The sequence below is a fragment of the Oncorhynchus kisutch genome, linkage group LG24 (assembly GCF_002021735.2).
Source record: "Oncorhynchus kisutch isolate 150728-3 linkage group LG24, Okis_V2, whole genome shotgun sequence".
Classification (NCBI taxonomy): Eukaryota; Metazoa; Chordata; class Actinopteri; order Salmoniformes; family Salmonidae; genus Oncorhynchus; species Oncorhynchus kisutch.
Genome location: NC_034197.2, coordinates 22,135,561 through 22,150,503, shown reverse-complemented (window position 1 = coordinate 22,150,503; position 14,943 = coordinate 22,135,561). Strand labels below are relative to the sequence as shown.

General features: G+C 45.2%; 1 protein-coding gene across 2 annotated transcripts in view; it reads left to right on the top strand.

The window, feature by feature from the left end:
* The window catches only part of LOC109869719 (nucleolar protein 4-like), a 140,288-nt gene extending 125,608 nt beyond the window's left edge, over positions 1-14,680 (top strand). The window contains exons 6-11 of one of the 2 annotated variants that reach the window (XM_031803545.1): positions 2,054-2,412; positions 3,415-3,591; positions 4,064-4,252; positions 7,590-7,709; positions 7,949-8,153; positions 8,919-14,680. In XM_031803545.1, coding sequence (XP_031659405.1) covers positions 2,054-2,412; positions 3,415-3,591; positions 4,064-4,252; positions 7,590-7,709; positions 7,949-8,153; positions 8,919-9,142 — 1,274 coding nt within the window. In that variant the 3' untranslated portion in view covers positions 9,143-14,680. The remainder of the gene's footprint in view (positions 1-2,053; positions 2,413-3,414; positions 3,592-4,063; positions 4,253-7,589; positions 7,710-7,948; positions 8,154-8,918) is intronic. The other variant, XM_031803546.1, reaches the window with a different exon arrangement.
* The last annotated feature ends 263 nt before the right edge of the window (positions 14,681-14,943 follow it).

Genomic DNA, 14,943 nt, shown 5'->3' with positions numbered 1-14,943 from the left:
CACACACACACACACACACACACACACACACTGGGAGAGGCACGTGAGCCCCTCTTAGTCCCACTCAGAGGGTTATGCATACAGTCCAGGCAGTGTGTCTGTGAGAATGGGAGTCTGTGTGATGAGGCCAAGCAGAGGTCCTTAGGCCCACCCCAACACCACTACACTGTACTAGAGGTGGTGGAGCACTGCTCTCAACTGTAGAGATACTACAGTCCCTCCAACTACTAGTCGTGTGTGTGTGTGTGTGTGTGTGTGTGACAGAGACAAGGAGGACTGTGGAAAACAAAAACACACAGGCCATCCATCAGCGTGGCTCAGTGGCAGAGCCATGCACTAAACAATCACTTATTTAGTAGCTGCCGCTGGTTGAGTTAAGAAGCTAGCTGCTCGCCACAGGCTGATGGATGGGAGGGCACCACTTTCTCTGGTGGGGAGAGAGGAGGGGAGGGATGTGTGTGTAGAGACAAGTAGACGAGCTGGGCTCATGGATGGCCAGACTTGGTGTTAGTTCGCCTGGTTCTATGGTGTGCAGTGTTGTACTGTGTAGCCTACAGCGTGCGACTGGGGTACAGGGGAGGTGGCGGTGCTATCCTCCCTGTGCTTCCCTCTCTCTACTCTCTAACTCGGAGTGCCCTGCTTTCATGAATAAGTATCATTGGCTGCCTTGGTCCTGCTTGGATGGCTTTAATTCATTAACTCACAGCACCATAGCAAACGTCTCTGCCTGTCTCTCTGCCTGTCTCTCTGCCTGCCTGCCACCACACTGAGTGTTCCATGGCCATTCTTCCATGGCCATTTATACTGACTACAACAGCTCTCTCTACTGCTAATTGACGGTACTGACCTGGCCTTGGCTGCGTAGAGGCTGGGATTCATACTCAAGGTGTGATGTAGGCTACACATTATATTTCCTGTCCCTCTATACATGTCTGGAGCTGGTGTTGTCTGATGATGATTCTACCAGTCTAACTGATGTCAGTCCCTGTGTGTTTCCAATGTGGTGTTGTCTGATGATGATTCTACCAGTCTAACTGGTATCAGTCCCTGTGTGTTTCCAGTGTGGTGTTGTCTGATGATGATTCTACCAGTCTAACTGGTATCAGTCCCTGTGTGTTTCCAGTGTGGTGTTGTCTGATGATGATTCTACCAGTCTAACTGGTGTCAGTCCCTGTGTGTTTCCAGTGTGGTGTTGTCTGATGATGATTCTACCAGTCTAACTGGTATCAGTCCCTGTGTGTTTCCAGTGTGGTGTTGTCTGATGATGATTCTACCAGTCTAACTGGTATCAGTCCCTGTGTGTTTCCAGTGTGGTGTTGTCTGATGATGATTCTACCAGTCTAACTGATATCAGTCCCTGTGTGTTTCCAGTGTGGTGTTATCTGATGATGATTCTACCAGTCTAACTGGTGTCAGTCCCTGTGTGTTTCCAGTGTGGTGTTGTCTGATGATGATTCTACCAGTCTAACTGGTATCTGTCCCTGTGTGTTTCCAGTGTGGTGTTGTCTGATGATGATTCTACCAGTCTAACTGGTATCAGTCCCTGTGTGTTTCCAGTGTGGTGTTGTCTGATGATGATTCTACCAGTCTAACTGGTGTCAGTCCCTGTGTGTTTCCAGTGTGGTGTTGTCTGATGATGATTCTACCAGTCTAACTGGTATCTGTCCCTGTGTGTTTCCAGTGTGGTGTTGTCTGATGATGATTCTACCAGTCTAACTGGTATCAGTCCCTGTGTGTTTCCAGTGTGGTGTTGTCTGATGATGATTCTACCAGTCTAACTGGTATCTGTCCCTGTGTGTTTCCAGTGTGGTGTTGTCTGATGATGATTCTACCAGTCTAACTGGTATCTGTCCCTGTGTGTTTCCAGTGTGGTGTTGTCTGATGATGATTCTACCAGTCTAACTGGTATCTGTCCCTGTGTGTTTCCAGTGTGGTGTTGTCTGATGATGATTCTACCAGTCTAACTGGTATCTGTCCCTGTGTGTTTCCAGTGTGGTGTTGTCTGATGATGATTCTACCAGTCTAACTGGTATCTGTCCCTGTGTTTCCACAGATGACTCATCCTCGGAGAGTGGCAGTGGGAACGGCATGCACACCATGACCCTTCCGTCTGCGGGCGGGGTGGCCCCGGGGTCTGAGAGGTGCATGGGGGGAACCCCCTACAGGAAGGTGGTAAACGGCAACAGGCCCTCGGCTCCGCTGGACTTCAGCACCACCTCCTCGTCCTCATCGTCCGAGGACCAACAGGCTCCAGTCAACCTGAGTGAGACCAGGCTGCCTGGGTCTGCCCTGATGGGCCCCTTCCAGCTCGACCCCCCAGACGAGCTGCGCAGGAAGTACCCCGTCAAGCCTCTCACCCATGCCGCTGAGCTGCGCCTGGACAGAGACTCGATCAGGGACTATGGCAACAAGGTGGGGTCTTCTGCCCAGACCTGTGTCTGAAAATATTTTAAATACTTTAGCTGAGATTGATTGAGTTTCCCTGGTGCAATGAACCAATAGAATAGGATGCAAAACTGTAAGCCTCGCCCATCTGGCACTCCAGGCAGGCTTAAAGAAATGGTAAAAGTATTTGAAAGATTTCAAGTAGTATTTGACCCCAGGTCTAATGGTGATATATTACACACAAAGTGATAATGTTGAGCAATGAGCCCACCAGGACAGTGTGAGTAACAGCTCAGGGTGCCTTTGTTATAGATGCCTACTGTCTTGCTATGACCGACTATGAAGGGTGAGGTCTGCACAAGAAGGTGTGGTTCATTGCCAGGGCATTGCACAAAGCTGAGAAGTTTCCATTGAGATCTCGCCAAACTGCAATTACTTATACATTTCCTGTGGATGGAGAATGAATAGACGCTATTTTGAATCCAAGACGTCAGTCTTGACAGAAAACCAGCAAGACAATGTGCATGAGAGCAGTGAGAGTTGCTGTGCCAGGAGAAGTAGCCTAGTTGTGCTGCTGTACTTGTGATGAACATCCATACAGGAGTCAGTGGAGGACAGTATGAAAGGAGAGAGGGGATAAAAGGTTCTTCTTTCCTGCTCTCTGGCTATTGAATGAGACACACTTCACCATGCTCTGACAATGTAGCCTTGTCCTTGAAAGCATCTTATTTGCCGCATTGGCAGGATCAGACAAATAGAACTGTTTAGCCACAACAACATCTAGCAGCGTTTTGTGCCTCACTGTCATCAGTGTTCCTCATCATTGAGAGAGATTGTACCGGGTGCTTTCAATGTCACCTAGCATACAGACTGTCTGTGCTTATTCTCTCTTTCTCTGTGTGTGTGTGTGTGTGTGTGTGTGTGTGTGTGTGTGTGTGTGTGTGTGTGTGTGTGTGTGTGTGTGTGTGTGTGTGCACCTGTGCTTGTGTTTTGATGTGTATGTGCACGTGCACCTGTATTGTGTGACAGTCTCCTCAGTACAGCTCAGGAAGCTACGACTCATTGAAGATGGAGACATGTGCCGAGGACCTGACCGTGACCAGAGGCGTGGCGGCGGCAGACGACGATGACGACGATGATCACGACGACAGTGACAAGATCAACGACACAGAGGGCATGGACCCTGAGAGACTAAAGGCCTTCAACGTAAGAGCTGCTCTCACCTCAGCTAGACACACACGCACACACAGCGTGCGCCCATGCACACACACACACACCACACGTGCCCGAACACACAATGAAATAGCTCCTCTCACCTTTACATGACCTTCACCTCACCTTTACATGACATTCACCTCACCTTTACACCTTTACATGACCTTCACCTCACCTTTACATGACCTTCACATGACCTTTACATGACATTCACCTCACCTTTACATGACATTCACCTCACCTTTACATGACCTTCACCCCACCTTTACGTGACCTTCACCTCACCTTTACATGACCTTCACCTCACCTTGACATAACCTTCACCCCACCTTTACATGACATTCACCTCACCTTTACATGACCTTCACCTCACCTTTACATGACCTTCACCTCAGGAACACTGGAAGCAGCAGAGCAGACACACACCTTTTTTTCTACAGGACTTTTGTCATCTTCTTTTTAGATGTTTGTGCGTCTGTTTGTGGATGAGAACCTGGACCGCATGGTGCCCATCTCAAAGCAGCCCAAGGAGAAGATCCAGGCCATCATTGAGTCGTGTAGCCGCCAGTTCCCAGAGTTCGAGCTGCGTGCTCGCAAGCGCATCCGCACCTACCTCAAATCCTGCCGCCGAATGAAGAAGAACGGCATGGAGGTACGTACCACATCTATCATACCTCCTCTCTCTCTCATTCCTACTCTTTCATCCCTCCATCTCTGTCTCTCTCTCATTCCTACTCTTTCATCCCTCCATCTCTGTCTCATTCCTACTCTTTCATCCCTCCATCTGTCTCTCTCTCATTCCTACTCTTTCATCCCTCCATCTGTCTCTCTCTCATTCCTACTCTTTCATCCCTCCATCTCTGTCTCTCTCATTCCTACTCTCTTTCATCCCTCCATCTCTGTCTCTCTCATTCCTACTCTCTTTCATCCCTCCATCTCTATCTCTCTCTCATTCCTACTCTCTTTCATCCCTCCATCTCTATCTCTCTCTCATTCCTACTCTCTTTCATCCCTCCATCTCTATCTCTCTCTCATTCCTACTTTCTTTCATCCCTCCATCTCCGTCTCTCTCATTCCTACTCTCTTTCATCCCTCCATCTCTGTCTCTCTCTCTCTCATTCCTACTCTCTTTCATCCCTCCATCTCTGTCTCTCATTCCTACTCTCTTTCATCCCTCCATCTCTATCTCTCATTCCTACTCTCTTTCATCCCTCCATCTCTATCTCTCTCTCATTCCTACTCTCTTTCATCCCTCCATCTCTATCTCTCTCTCATTCCTACTCTCTTTCATCCCTCCATCTCGGTCTCTCTCTCATTCCTACTCTTTCATCCCTCCATCTCTGTCTCTCTCTCATTCCTACTTTTTCATCCCTCCATCTGTCTCTCTCATTCCTACTCTTTCATCCCTCCATCTGTCTCTCTCATTCCTACTCTTTCATCCCTCCATCTGTCTCTCTCTCACATTCCTACTCTCTTTCATCCCTCCATCTCTGTCTCTCTCTCATTCCTACTCTCTTTCATCTCTCCATCTGTTTCTCTCTCATTCCTACTCTTTCATCCCTCCATCTCAGTCTCTCTCATTACTACTCTTTTATCCCTCCATCTGTCTCTCTCTCATTCCTACTCTTTCATCCCTCCATCTCTGTCTCTCTCTCATTCCTACTCTTTCATCCCTCCATCTCTGTCTCTCTCTCATTCCTACTCTTTCATCCCTCCATCTCTGTCTCTCTCATTACTACTCTTTCATCCCTCCATCTCTGTCTCTCACATTCCTACTCTCTTTCATCCCTCCATCTGTCTCTCTCTCATTCTTACTCGCTTTCATCCCTCCATCTGTTTCTCTCTCATTCTTACTCTCTTTCATCCCTCCTTCTCTGTCTCTCTCCCATTCCTACCCTCTTTCATCCCTCCTTCTCTGTCTCTTTCTCATTCCTACTCTTTCATCCCTCCATCTCGGTCTCTCTCTCATTCCTACTCTTTCATCCCTCCATCTCTGTCTCTCTCTCATTCCTACTCTTTCATCCCTCCATCTGTCTCTCATTCCTACTCTTTCCTCCCTCCATCTGTCTCTCTCTCATTCCTACTCTCTTTCATCCCTCCATCTATGTCTTTCTCTCATTCCTACTCTTTCATCCCTCCATCTATGTCTCTCTCATTCCTACTCTCTTTCATCCCTCCATCTCTGTCTCATTCCTACTCGCTTTCATCCCTCCATCTCTGTCTCATTCCTACTCTCTTTCATCCCTCCATATCTGTCTCATTCCTACTCTCTTTCATCCCTCCATCTCTGTCTCATTCCTACTCTCTTTCATCCCTCCATCTGTCTCGCTCTCATTCCTACTCTCTTTCATCCCTCTGTCTCATTCCTACTCTCTTTCATCCCTCCATCTCTGTCTCTCTCTCATTCCTACTCTTTCATCCCTCCATCTGTCTCTCTCACATTCCTACTCTTTCATCCCTCCATCTCTGTCTCTCTCTCATTCCTACTCTTTCATCCCTCCATCTGTCTCTCTCTCATTCCTACTCTTTCATCCCTCCATCTGTCTCTCTCTCATTCCTACTCTTTCATCCCTCCATCTCTGTCTCTCTCATTCCTACTCTTTCATCCCTCCATCTCTGTCTCTCTCATTCCTACTCTTTCATCCCTCCATCTCTGTCTCTCACATTCCTACTCTCTTTCATCCCTCCATCTGTCTCTCTCTCATTCTTACTCGCTTTCATCCCTCCATCTGTTTCTCTCTCATTCTTACTCTCTTTCATCCCTCCTTCTCTGTCTCTCTCCCATTCCTACCCTCTTTCATCCCTCCATCTCTGTCTCTCTCTCATTCATACTCGCTTTCATCCCTCCATCTCTGTTTCTCTCTCATTCCTACTCTTTCATCCATCTGTCTCACCCTCATTCCTACTCTTTCATCCCTCCATCTCTGTCTCTCTCTCATTCCTCATTCTGTGTGTGGCTGGTCTAAATGTACCATACCTATCTAGCCTCTCACTCTCATCCCTCCCTCTCTCATTGTCCTGTGTGTGGCTGGTCTGGTAGCCATTTGCCCTCTCCCCCAACATCCCCCATGTATAGACGATGTCTGGGCTCTGTCTAGCAACAGTACTCCCATAGGATGCATCATCTTTTTTTTTTTTTTGCTGGTTTGTATCACCATTGGTTCTTAGATCAGGATATAATACTTTTGTTTAGTTCCTAACCTGGTAAAATATTCTGTTGAAAATGTAGTCAGTGCTCACGTGCTTGTTTAGGAATGAGACTATCAAGTAAAACTTAATCTATAAGAGATGAGTTGGAAACTCTTTGTAATGAGCAGGTGCATCTGAAAATGTTCTGTTTTATTAGTGTTGTATATGCTCTTTACTGCCCCCCTGTGGTCAATGGGCTCTTTACTGCCCCCCTGTGATCAATGGGCTCTTTAATGCCCCCCTGTGGTCAATGGGCTCTTTAATGCCCCCCTGTGATCAATGGGCTCTTTACTGCCCCCATGTGGTCAATGGGCTCTTTACTGCCACCCCTGTGGTCAATGGGCTCTTTACTGCCCCCCTGTGGTCAATGGGCTCATTACTGCCCCCCCTGTGGTCAATGGGCTCTTTACTGCCCCCCTGTGGTCAATGGGCTCTTTACTGCCCCCATGTGGTCAATGGGCTCTTTACTGCCACCCCTGTGGTCAATGGGTTCTTTACTGCCCCCATGTGGTCAATGGGTTCTTTATTGCCCCACTGTGGTCAATGGGTTCTTTATTGCCCCACTGTGGTCAATGGGTTCTTTTCACACAATGTTGGGATATTCACATTATGGTGCCTACTGTGTACACACTACTGTATGCAGTGTTGATTATTCTGGCAAGAATTCAAGCAAAGCATAACTGTCTATTCTTAAACAAACTGCAGACAGTAATGGCTATAACAAGCATTATTCAACCTTAAAAAGGGTACTTTGCTCTAACGTGGGGATGAATTTGTGCTGATTGTTTCTCCCCTGCCAGACACGACCCACCCCACCTCACCTCACCTCAGCCATGGCTGAGAACATCCTGGCAGCCGCCTGCGAGAGCGAGACACGCAAGGCTGCCAAGAGGATGCGGCTGGATGTCTACCAGGCACATGTGAGTGCTCTGTGTGTGTGTGTGTGTGTGTGTGTGTGTGTGTGTGTGTGTGTGTGTGTGTGTGTGTGTGTGTGTGTGTGTGTGTGTGTGTGTGTGTGTGTGTGTGTGTGTTTTCTCAGGTGGGTGGATGTACTGTTTTTTTTTTTCAATAGCCACTGGCGAAGTCTGTTCTTCTTAACCTTGAGTATATTATATACTTGGAAGTGGGACTGAACTCTCTCGTCTCGTCTCCACCTCAGGAGGAGCAGATAGCACTTGACAAGCCCAGTTCTCGCGAGCCAGCCTCCCTGGCCCACTCTGCCTACTCCCTGGCCGCCTCAGCCTACTCCCAGGACCAGCTCTACATCAACGGTGGGCTCAACTACAGTTACCGTGGTTACGGGGGCCTGGGAGCAAGCATGCAACACCCTGTCTCCTTGACAACCGCCACTGCTCAGAGCAACGGTGAGAGAGGATCTTTGATTGACCAGCGAATGGCATCTTAGAGTAGCAGCATACCTTAGCTTACCTGAAGCATTCTGCTTGTACTGTAGCAGCATACCTTAGCTTACCTGAAGCATTCTGCTTGTACTGTAGCAGCATACCTTAGCTTACCTGAAGCATTCTGCTTGTACTGTAGCAGCATACCTTAGCTTACCTGAAGCATTCTGCTTGTACTGTAGCAGCATACCTTAGCTTACCTGAAGCATTCTGCTTGTACTGTAGCAGCATACCTTAGCTTACCTGAAGCATTCTACTTGTACTGTAGCAGCATACCATAGCTTACCTGAAGCATTCTGCTTGTACTGTAGCAGCATACCTTAGCTTACCTGAAGCATTCTGCTTGTACTGTAGCAGCATACCTTAGCTTACCTGAAGCATTCTGCTTGTACTGTAGCAGCATACCTTAGCTTACCTGAAGCATTCTGCTTGTACTGTAGCAGCATACCTTAGCTTACCTGAAGCATTCTGCTTGTACTGCAGCAGGAGCACTGGCCTAGTTAAGAACTGGACTGAGATGGATTAAAACATATCGAGAATGAGAAATCAATTCCATATTTAAATCATGCCCATATTTGGACGTAGCAAACATTTACAAACATACAGGTGGAACTCATCTAAAATATATTTCCTACTGTGGATAAGAATGCATATTTACAATTTCTAAGAGGTACATTTGTAGTAAAATGCCCGCAATAGGTGTCATCATTTAAGTGTGTTTTTCCCCAGGCCCTACTGACCTCAGCATGAAGTCCCTGGTGTCCAACTCGTCATCGGCCAGCTCCAACAGCCACGGGCGGAGCGGTGGCGGCGGAGGGAGCGGGGCCTCGGCACAGCTCAGCCCCACGGAGATCACAGCCGTGCGTCAGCTCATCGCCGGCTACCGCGAATCAGCCGCCTTCCTGCTCCGCTCGGCCGACGAGCTGGAGACCCTGATCCTGCAGCAGAACTGAGATGAAAACTCCATCTCCCCCCAACTCCCTCCTCCCTCTCTCACTCCAACTCTCCCACACGAACCCTAACTAACCGACCAACCACTCTCGCACTCAGCAGATCCATCCGTCCGTGATTCGTCCTCCTCCACCAACCTTTACATTCTCCTCATCGCCAGGAAAAGAAGGCATGCAACAGCGCTACCTTCCTCTAGTCTAATAATCCAAACCCCCTTGATTGTTTTAGCATTAGTGCGTGGAGAGAAAGAGCACTGTCTGTGACCACTTTGGAACAGCGTTTCTCCCTCTCTTCAACCACCTGTAAAGGATTGTGCTCCCTCCCAATCATAACAGCTCTCCCTCACTCCCACAGCTCTGTGGAAAGAAGAGGGATGACACAGAGAGTCGGAAATGAGTCTACCTAGTGTGGGGGAGAGAGTGGTGGGCTGGTGCACTGGAGAACACTGAAGGGTTGTGCTGTAAGGAGAGAAGAGCGCCCCCTTGTGTAAGAATAAAATAAGTGGATCCTTTTTGTGTGCCAGGAAGCTCTATGTGCTGCAGTACACAGATCCCCTAAACAACCTCGCCCTCCCCAATAACAATGAAAGCGAGACTCCCTGATTAGTACAAAGAAAATTAGTACAAAAAATTATTAGTACAAAAAATATTCTACAGGTTTTTTCGAAGCCTGTAGAATATTTACGTTTGTTTGGCACTGTTCCGAGCCACTGAAAAGGGGTGTTGACTGATCTGAAAGAGAGCACTAACTATAAGACACTGAACCACTTTGTTAATGAACAGAGGCTAAGGAAGAAGACTGGGGGAAAAAATGTCAAAAGAGAGACGCGCTCGCTGTAAATAAGCTCTCTGTGTCCTAAAGCACTTTCCCCTGATTCAGACCTCACCTACCCGTTGAGTAATAAAGACCGCGATGTCCCGGGAGTAACACTTTAACTTATGCATTATGGAGACGCCATCTTTTCCACATGGAAATACCTCAGATCTACCAACCGTTTTAGTACTTCATTCATACTGGGTGCCGTTATCATACAACGCTCACCAGTTACTACCTGATGTGTTCAGTGTTTTCAAAGACCTGCAGGAAGCAACGTCTTAACCATTTCAAGGAGAATAAATATTGTAACTATAGTTCAAATTCTATCCCAAACAAAGTATTGTTTGTCCCGTTATTTGTGTAATGTATATATTCAGTCCATATTTGATTCTAGAAGCATCAGTAAAGTGAAGGACTGGGGGCAAGGAAGTATGTTCTGTGGGAGACTGAACCTCTCCGAAGGTAGCTGGAGATGTTTTTCCAGAGGCCTCCATGTTTTCCACCCCCCCTGGTGGCTCGTTGCTCCCTCATCAATTCCAGGTTTTGGTTTGTCCCGATCTGGTTGTCAACACTCATCACTCGATGATACCGTCTCTTCTGGGTCTGGTTCTGCATTCCTCTCTCTAACCTACCCCCCTCCCCCGGACCTATACCCCCCACCCCCTTCTCCCCCCTGACCTTACCTGAGCTCCGTCCAGCTTAGTTCTGGACCTTGGTTCGGGGAGGAATTCTATATTTCTTTGTCTATTGACTCTTTGAGATGGCCATTAATCCACGCTGCTGCTACTATATGGACCGGACTTTTGCCACAGACCTATAACCTCAAGTCAGGACGCCAGCCTCCTGCACAACCAGAGCACCTCAAGACAACAACACAAACAAAAAGAAGCAAAAACTACTCGAGACGGATAAGAGACAAAAATGTCATTTTTGAAAAGGACATGCCATCCCAGTCAGTTGCTTCTCTCTGCTACTAGGCACTCTGGTTGATCTTTTTGTTCTTTCATAAGGCTGTGTTGTTTTTACATTCACTTTTTTCCTTTCTAGTTTTCTTCATGAGTGTGAACCTCTGGAGGCATAAAAGGATCAATGTGCTTCTCTTGCAGCCACTCACAAGGGTGATCTGGGCCTATCTATCTTACTCTACAATGTGTGGCCAAAGTCTGTGAGGTTTGTACCTTTTTAGAATGAGAGAAAAAAATGCTATGTTTCTTCAAGAGGCCAGCCTGAAGGGGCTCTGTGTCACTGTAATTTGCTCCCTTTTGCACACTGAAGCAACATAAATCTGTGACGAAGGCCCTGCTTGTTCAGGTCCCCATCTTGCACTGGCGAGGTGTGTCCTACTAAAGGAAAGAGGAAGAGTGTCGCAATGCAGTTGATAATCATCACATTCCTGGGCCTTGACTGCATAGTGTTAATGAAAAGAGGCTGAGCCCAAAGTGCGAGTTGTACAACGCATCACATACGAGCACCTCTATTGTGTAAATGAAAGCCATTGATTTAGGTGCACTAGCTCCGTGGCCTGTGAGAGGTCATGTCTAGAAGGGATTCCCCTAATGTCAAAGTGATGTCAAAACATAGATATTCGAGTCACATCAGGAAGAATTTTTGCATTTTAGCTAACCCTAACTATTTTCCTAACCTTAACCTGCTGCATAAGTTCTCCTAACCTGCTATGAAAAGTCACAAGTGACATTAGCGGTATCCCATCTAGTCAAGACCCCTGTGAGAGATTGAATGGAGCACTGGGCTCACTGGCAACACTCTGAACCACAGAACAACACCTTGATCTATCCTCCTAGCATACATGTGCAATGTCAAATCTGATCTCCATAATGAGTACAAAATGATTAAGAAAACTTTTTTTATTTTTAATGTTATGAAAATAGTATGCCTAGATAGAAAGTAGAAAATGAAGTCCAATAAGTCCTCTTTATCTCAGCGCAAGCTCTTGATTGAATCTGCTTAGTGGGTAAAAAAAAAATTTAACACAAGAGAAATATGCAAAATGACCAGTCAAGAGGAAACCCCCTCACTGTGTTCTCTCTCAATGTGGCTTTGATGGCTTCAAAATGTGTTTTCTTATTAGTATCGCCCTCATTTCTGCGGATCCACCCTTCACTCTGCTCATGCCCTGGGGTCTTAAGCTACAATTCTCTCAGTACAGTAGATGAATATAACTTAGAAGGGGATTCTCTTCATTCTTATTCACTTCAGTCTTAAAACTGCCTTTTTTGCCACTGCAGGTTTGAGGTTTCAAAGGATTGCCAGACAAGTAGTACATGCAGTGCTGTGGCCAAACTGTACATAGTGCTGTAATTGATGATGTTACAGAGCAGTTGCTAGAGACAGTTCTGCTGTCCTCTGTATTTCCCTACTACCCCAGGTCAACACAGAGCGATGGATGGATCCTACCTCTTTAGAAATGACCAGTTGAGCGCTACTGAATTTTGTAATGTCACATGCCACGAACTTTTGCTATATAGTTAAGTGGGGGGAAAAAGAAGAAGAAGATTGTGAAAGTTATGCATTTGTAATATAGACGAGGGACAATTAAATGTATCTCTAAGAAGGTGGTAAGAGATTATATAGTAAAGCTCTCGCTAAATACTCCTCCCTCCTCCTCCGTTTGCACCTCTGGGGTTTTGCTCTAGTTTCTCACAGACGTTAAGAAAACATACTGTAAAAATAGGCAAAAGACAATCTTGGAAATATGTAACTTGCTCACTGTTTAATTTCCATTCCTTTCTGTGTGCAGCTATTGTATACAGTGCGTCTTGGAGTATTTTAGCCATAATCACAGCATTCTTACTCAAACTTCTGGCTCCTTAACGGCGGTGGAGCGCTCATAGGGACCCACTGTCCATACACATTTTCTAATTGTATTATTATTTTATACATATTTTGTAGTGCAAGTCAGTGGTATTATCAAATAATATTTTGTACAATACCAACATCTCAAGTGAAGTTACTCTGTATGCCTATACTGTACATTCCAAACAAGGATGTCAACACGTTTAACAACCGACCTGACCAGCTTCACGTTTAGTGATCTGACCTCTGTGCCCAACACAAAACCCACACCCTAACAAATGCTTGAGGGAGTGCTCTCTAAGATTAGCACAGTTGGCCTTGTGATTAGCTTCAAACATGTTGTTGATTGGAGCCATGATTATTCTCCTGCTTAGGGCCAAAAAGACTTGACATGCTAGAGAACGTGCCAACCGAGCACAGACCAAGTTTGCAACCTTAGCCATGACCTTCATGAAACTCCCCCTCTCAGACTACTGCATGTATCTCTCCCCCTGGGAATGCTATGCAGCAGTGTCAGCACTTCAGTGAAGGGGCAGTGTTTTGAGTGTGAGAAAAGTGTGATTCCCTTAACCCTGATCATACTGTTTTAAGCGCAAACTGACATTGGACCTCAATGACTTTACAAATGTCACCCCCCCCCAACAGAGATTGTTCCACTCAGACAGGAGCAAAAATATGTGTGGTGCTGGTCAGGGTACCGCAAATGGACACACATTTTAAAACAAATATCTGCTTTGGTCAGATGTATAGCTCGACATAAAAACAAGAAAGGAGAAAAAAATGGCTGAACTTTTTATTTTTCTATCAGGGCAGTGTACAGCTACAGTCAAATTAAAATAGTTTCTCCAACCATAGTGTGTTTTATTTTATCATTTGGTGGTGCTTTGGATTCCTCTGTTCTGTTTTAGGTTTTCCACTTTACCTACTGTACCAGAAGCTGATTGTCTTTCTCAGTTTTTGATTTGTACCTAATACCAATGTGAAACTGTATTTTCCTCCTGATTTTGGACTCAGTGGAAGTGTGATGTTTACATGTACAGATTTTTGCTATTCTTTTTTGTTTTGTTTGGTCATTTCTCTCCACCCTATTTTAAGTTAGTCTGATACCTTGTATATTGATGGGAAATGGGACCATGTCTAAATTAGGTTAATGTCACATGGACACATATTTAGAAACTGGGTGTTGGGAGAGCTGTGTGCTTGGCTTAAGGAATGCCCTCTCCTTAGCTTACCTGATACACACAAACCAGTGAGTCACAGTGAACTGAAGCTCTGGTGTTACCACTTTACCAATATAGGAGAATTTGTTCCTTAGTGAATTATAAGCCATTGACATCCCTTGAAGGGTTTTCTAGACTATTAGTATATTTAGTGAGGAAAAACTCAACTGCAGACAAAAACCTCAGGAAAAGGACATCACTTTAACACATCTTACTGAAGGCCCATTTCCCTCATTGATACCATATAAATTATATCAAAATAATTAGCATTGTTTTATATTTATTGTGTTTTTTTATATATATATATAACAGTGGATACCTTTTTTCCAGTACATGTGGCAAAAAAAAAAATATTATTTAGAAATATATATATATATATATATATATATATATATATATATGTGTATGTATGTATGTATGTATGTGTGTGTATATTATGTGTGTGAAGCAACTTAAAGATTGAAAAAATAAGAAAAAAAATATTTCTGTTTGTTTAATGCAAAACAGCATGGGTGGTTCTTTTCCCTAACATATCACTTTGATTAATGAAAAACCAATGATTTGAAATGAAGCTTTCTTAAGTGTGATGTCACTGCTAAGGTCAAATGTTTCCAAACTTAAATGTGACTTTTTTTCTCCCAAGCTGTACATCACAAAGCTAAATATACTAATAAAACAGTGTGCTATCTATTAAACAGAAACCAATGTCTTTTTGTCTTTTGCCGGGGATGTAAAAAGGGAACGGTTGTTTTTACAAAATATATGTATAGGTATTACCTTGAGTGGATATTTGTTTATTTCTTGTTGTATACACTAAATTGCACAACATGATGTACTCTACTGACAACTGAATGCTTTATTGTAGGCTATACGTTTACATTCATATTGTGTTCATTGTACAATACAATATATTTCCAAACCAATGAGGAATTGAGGTGTACATCATTACCATA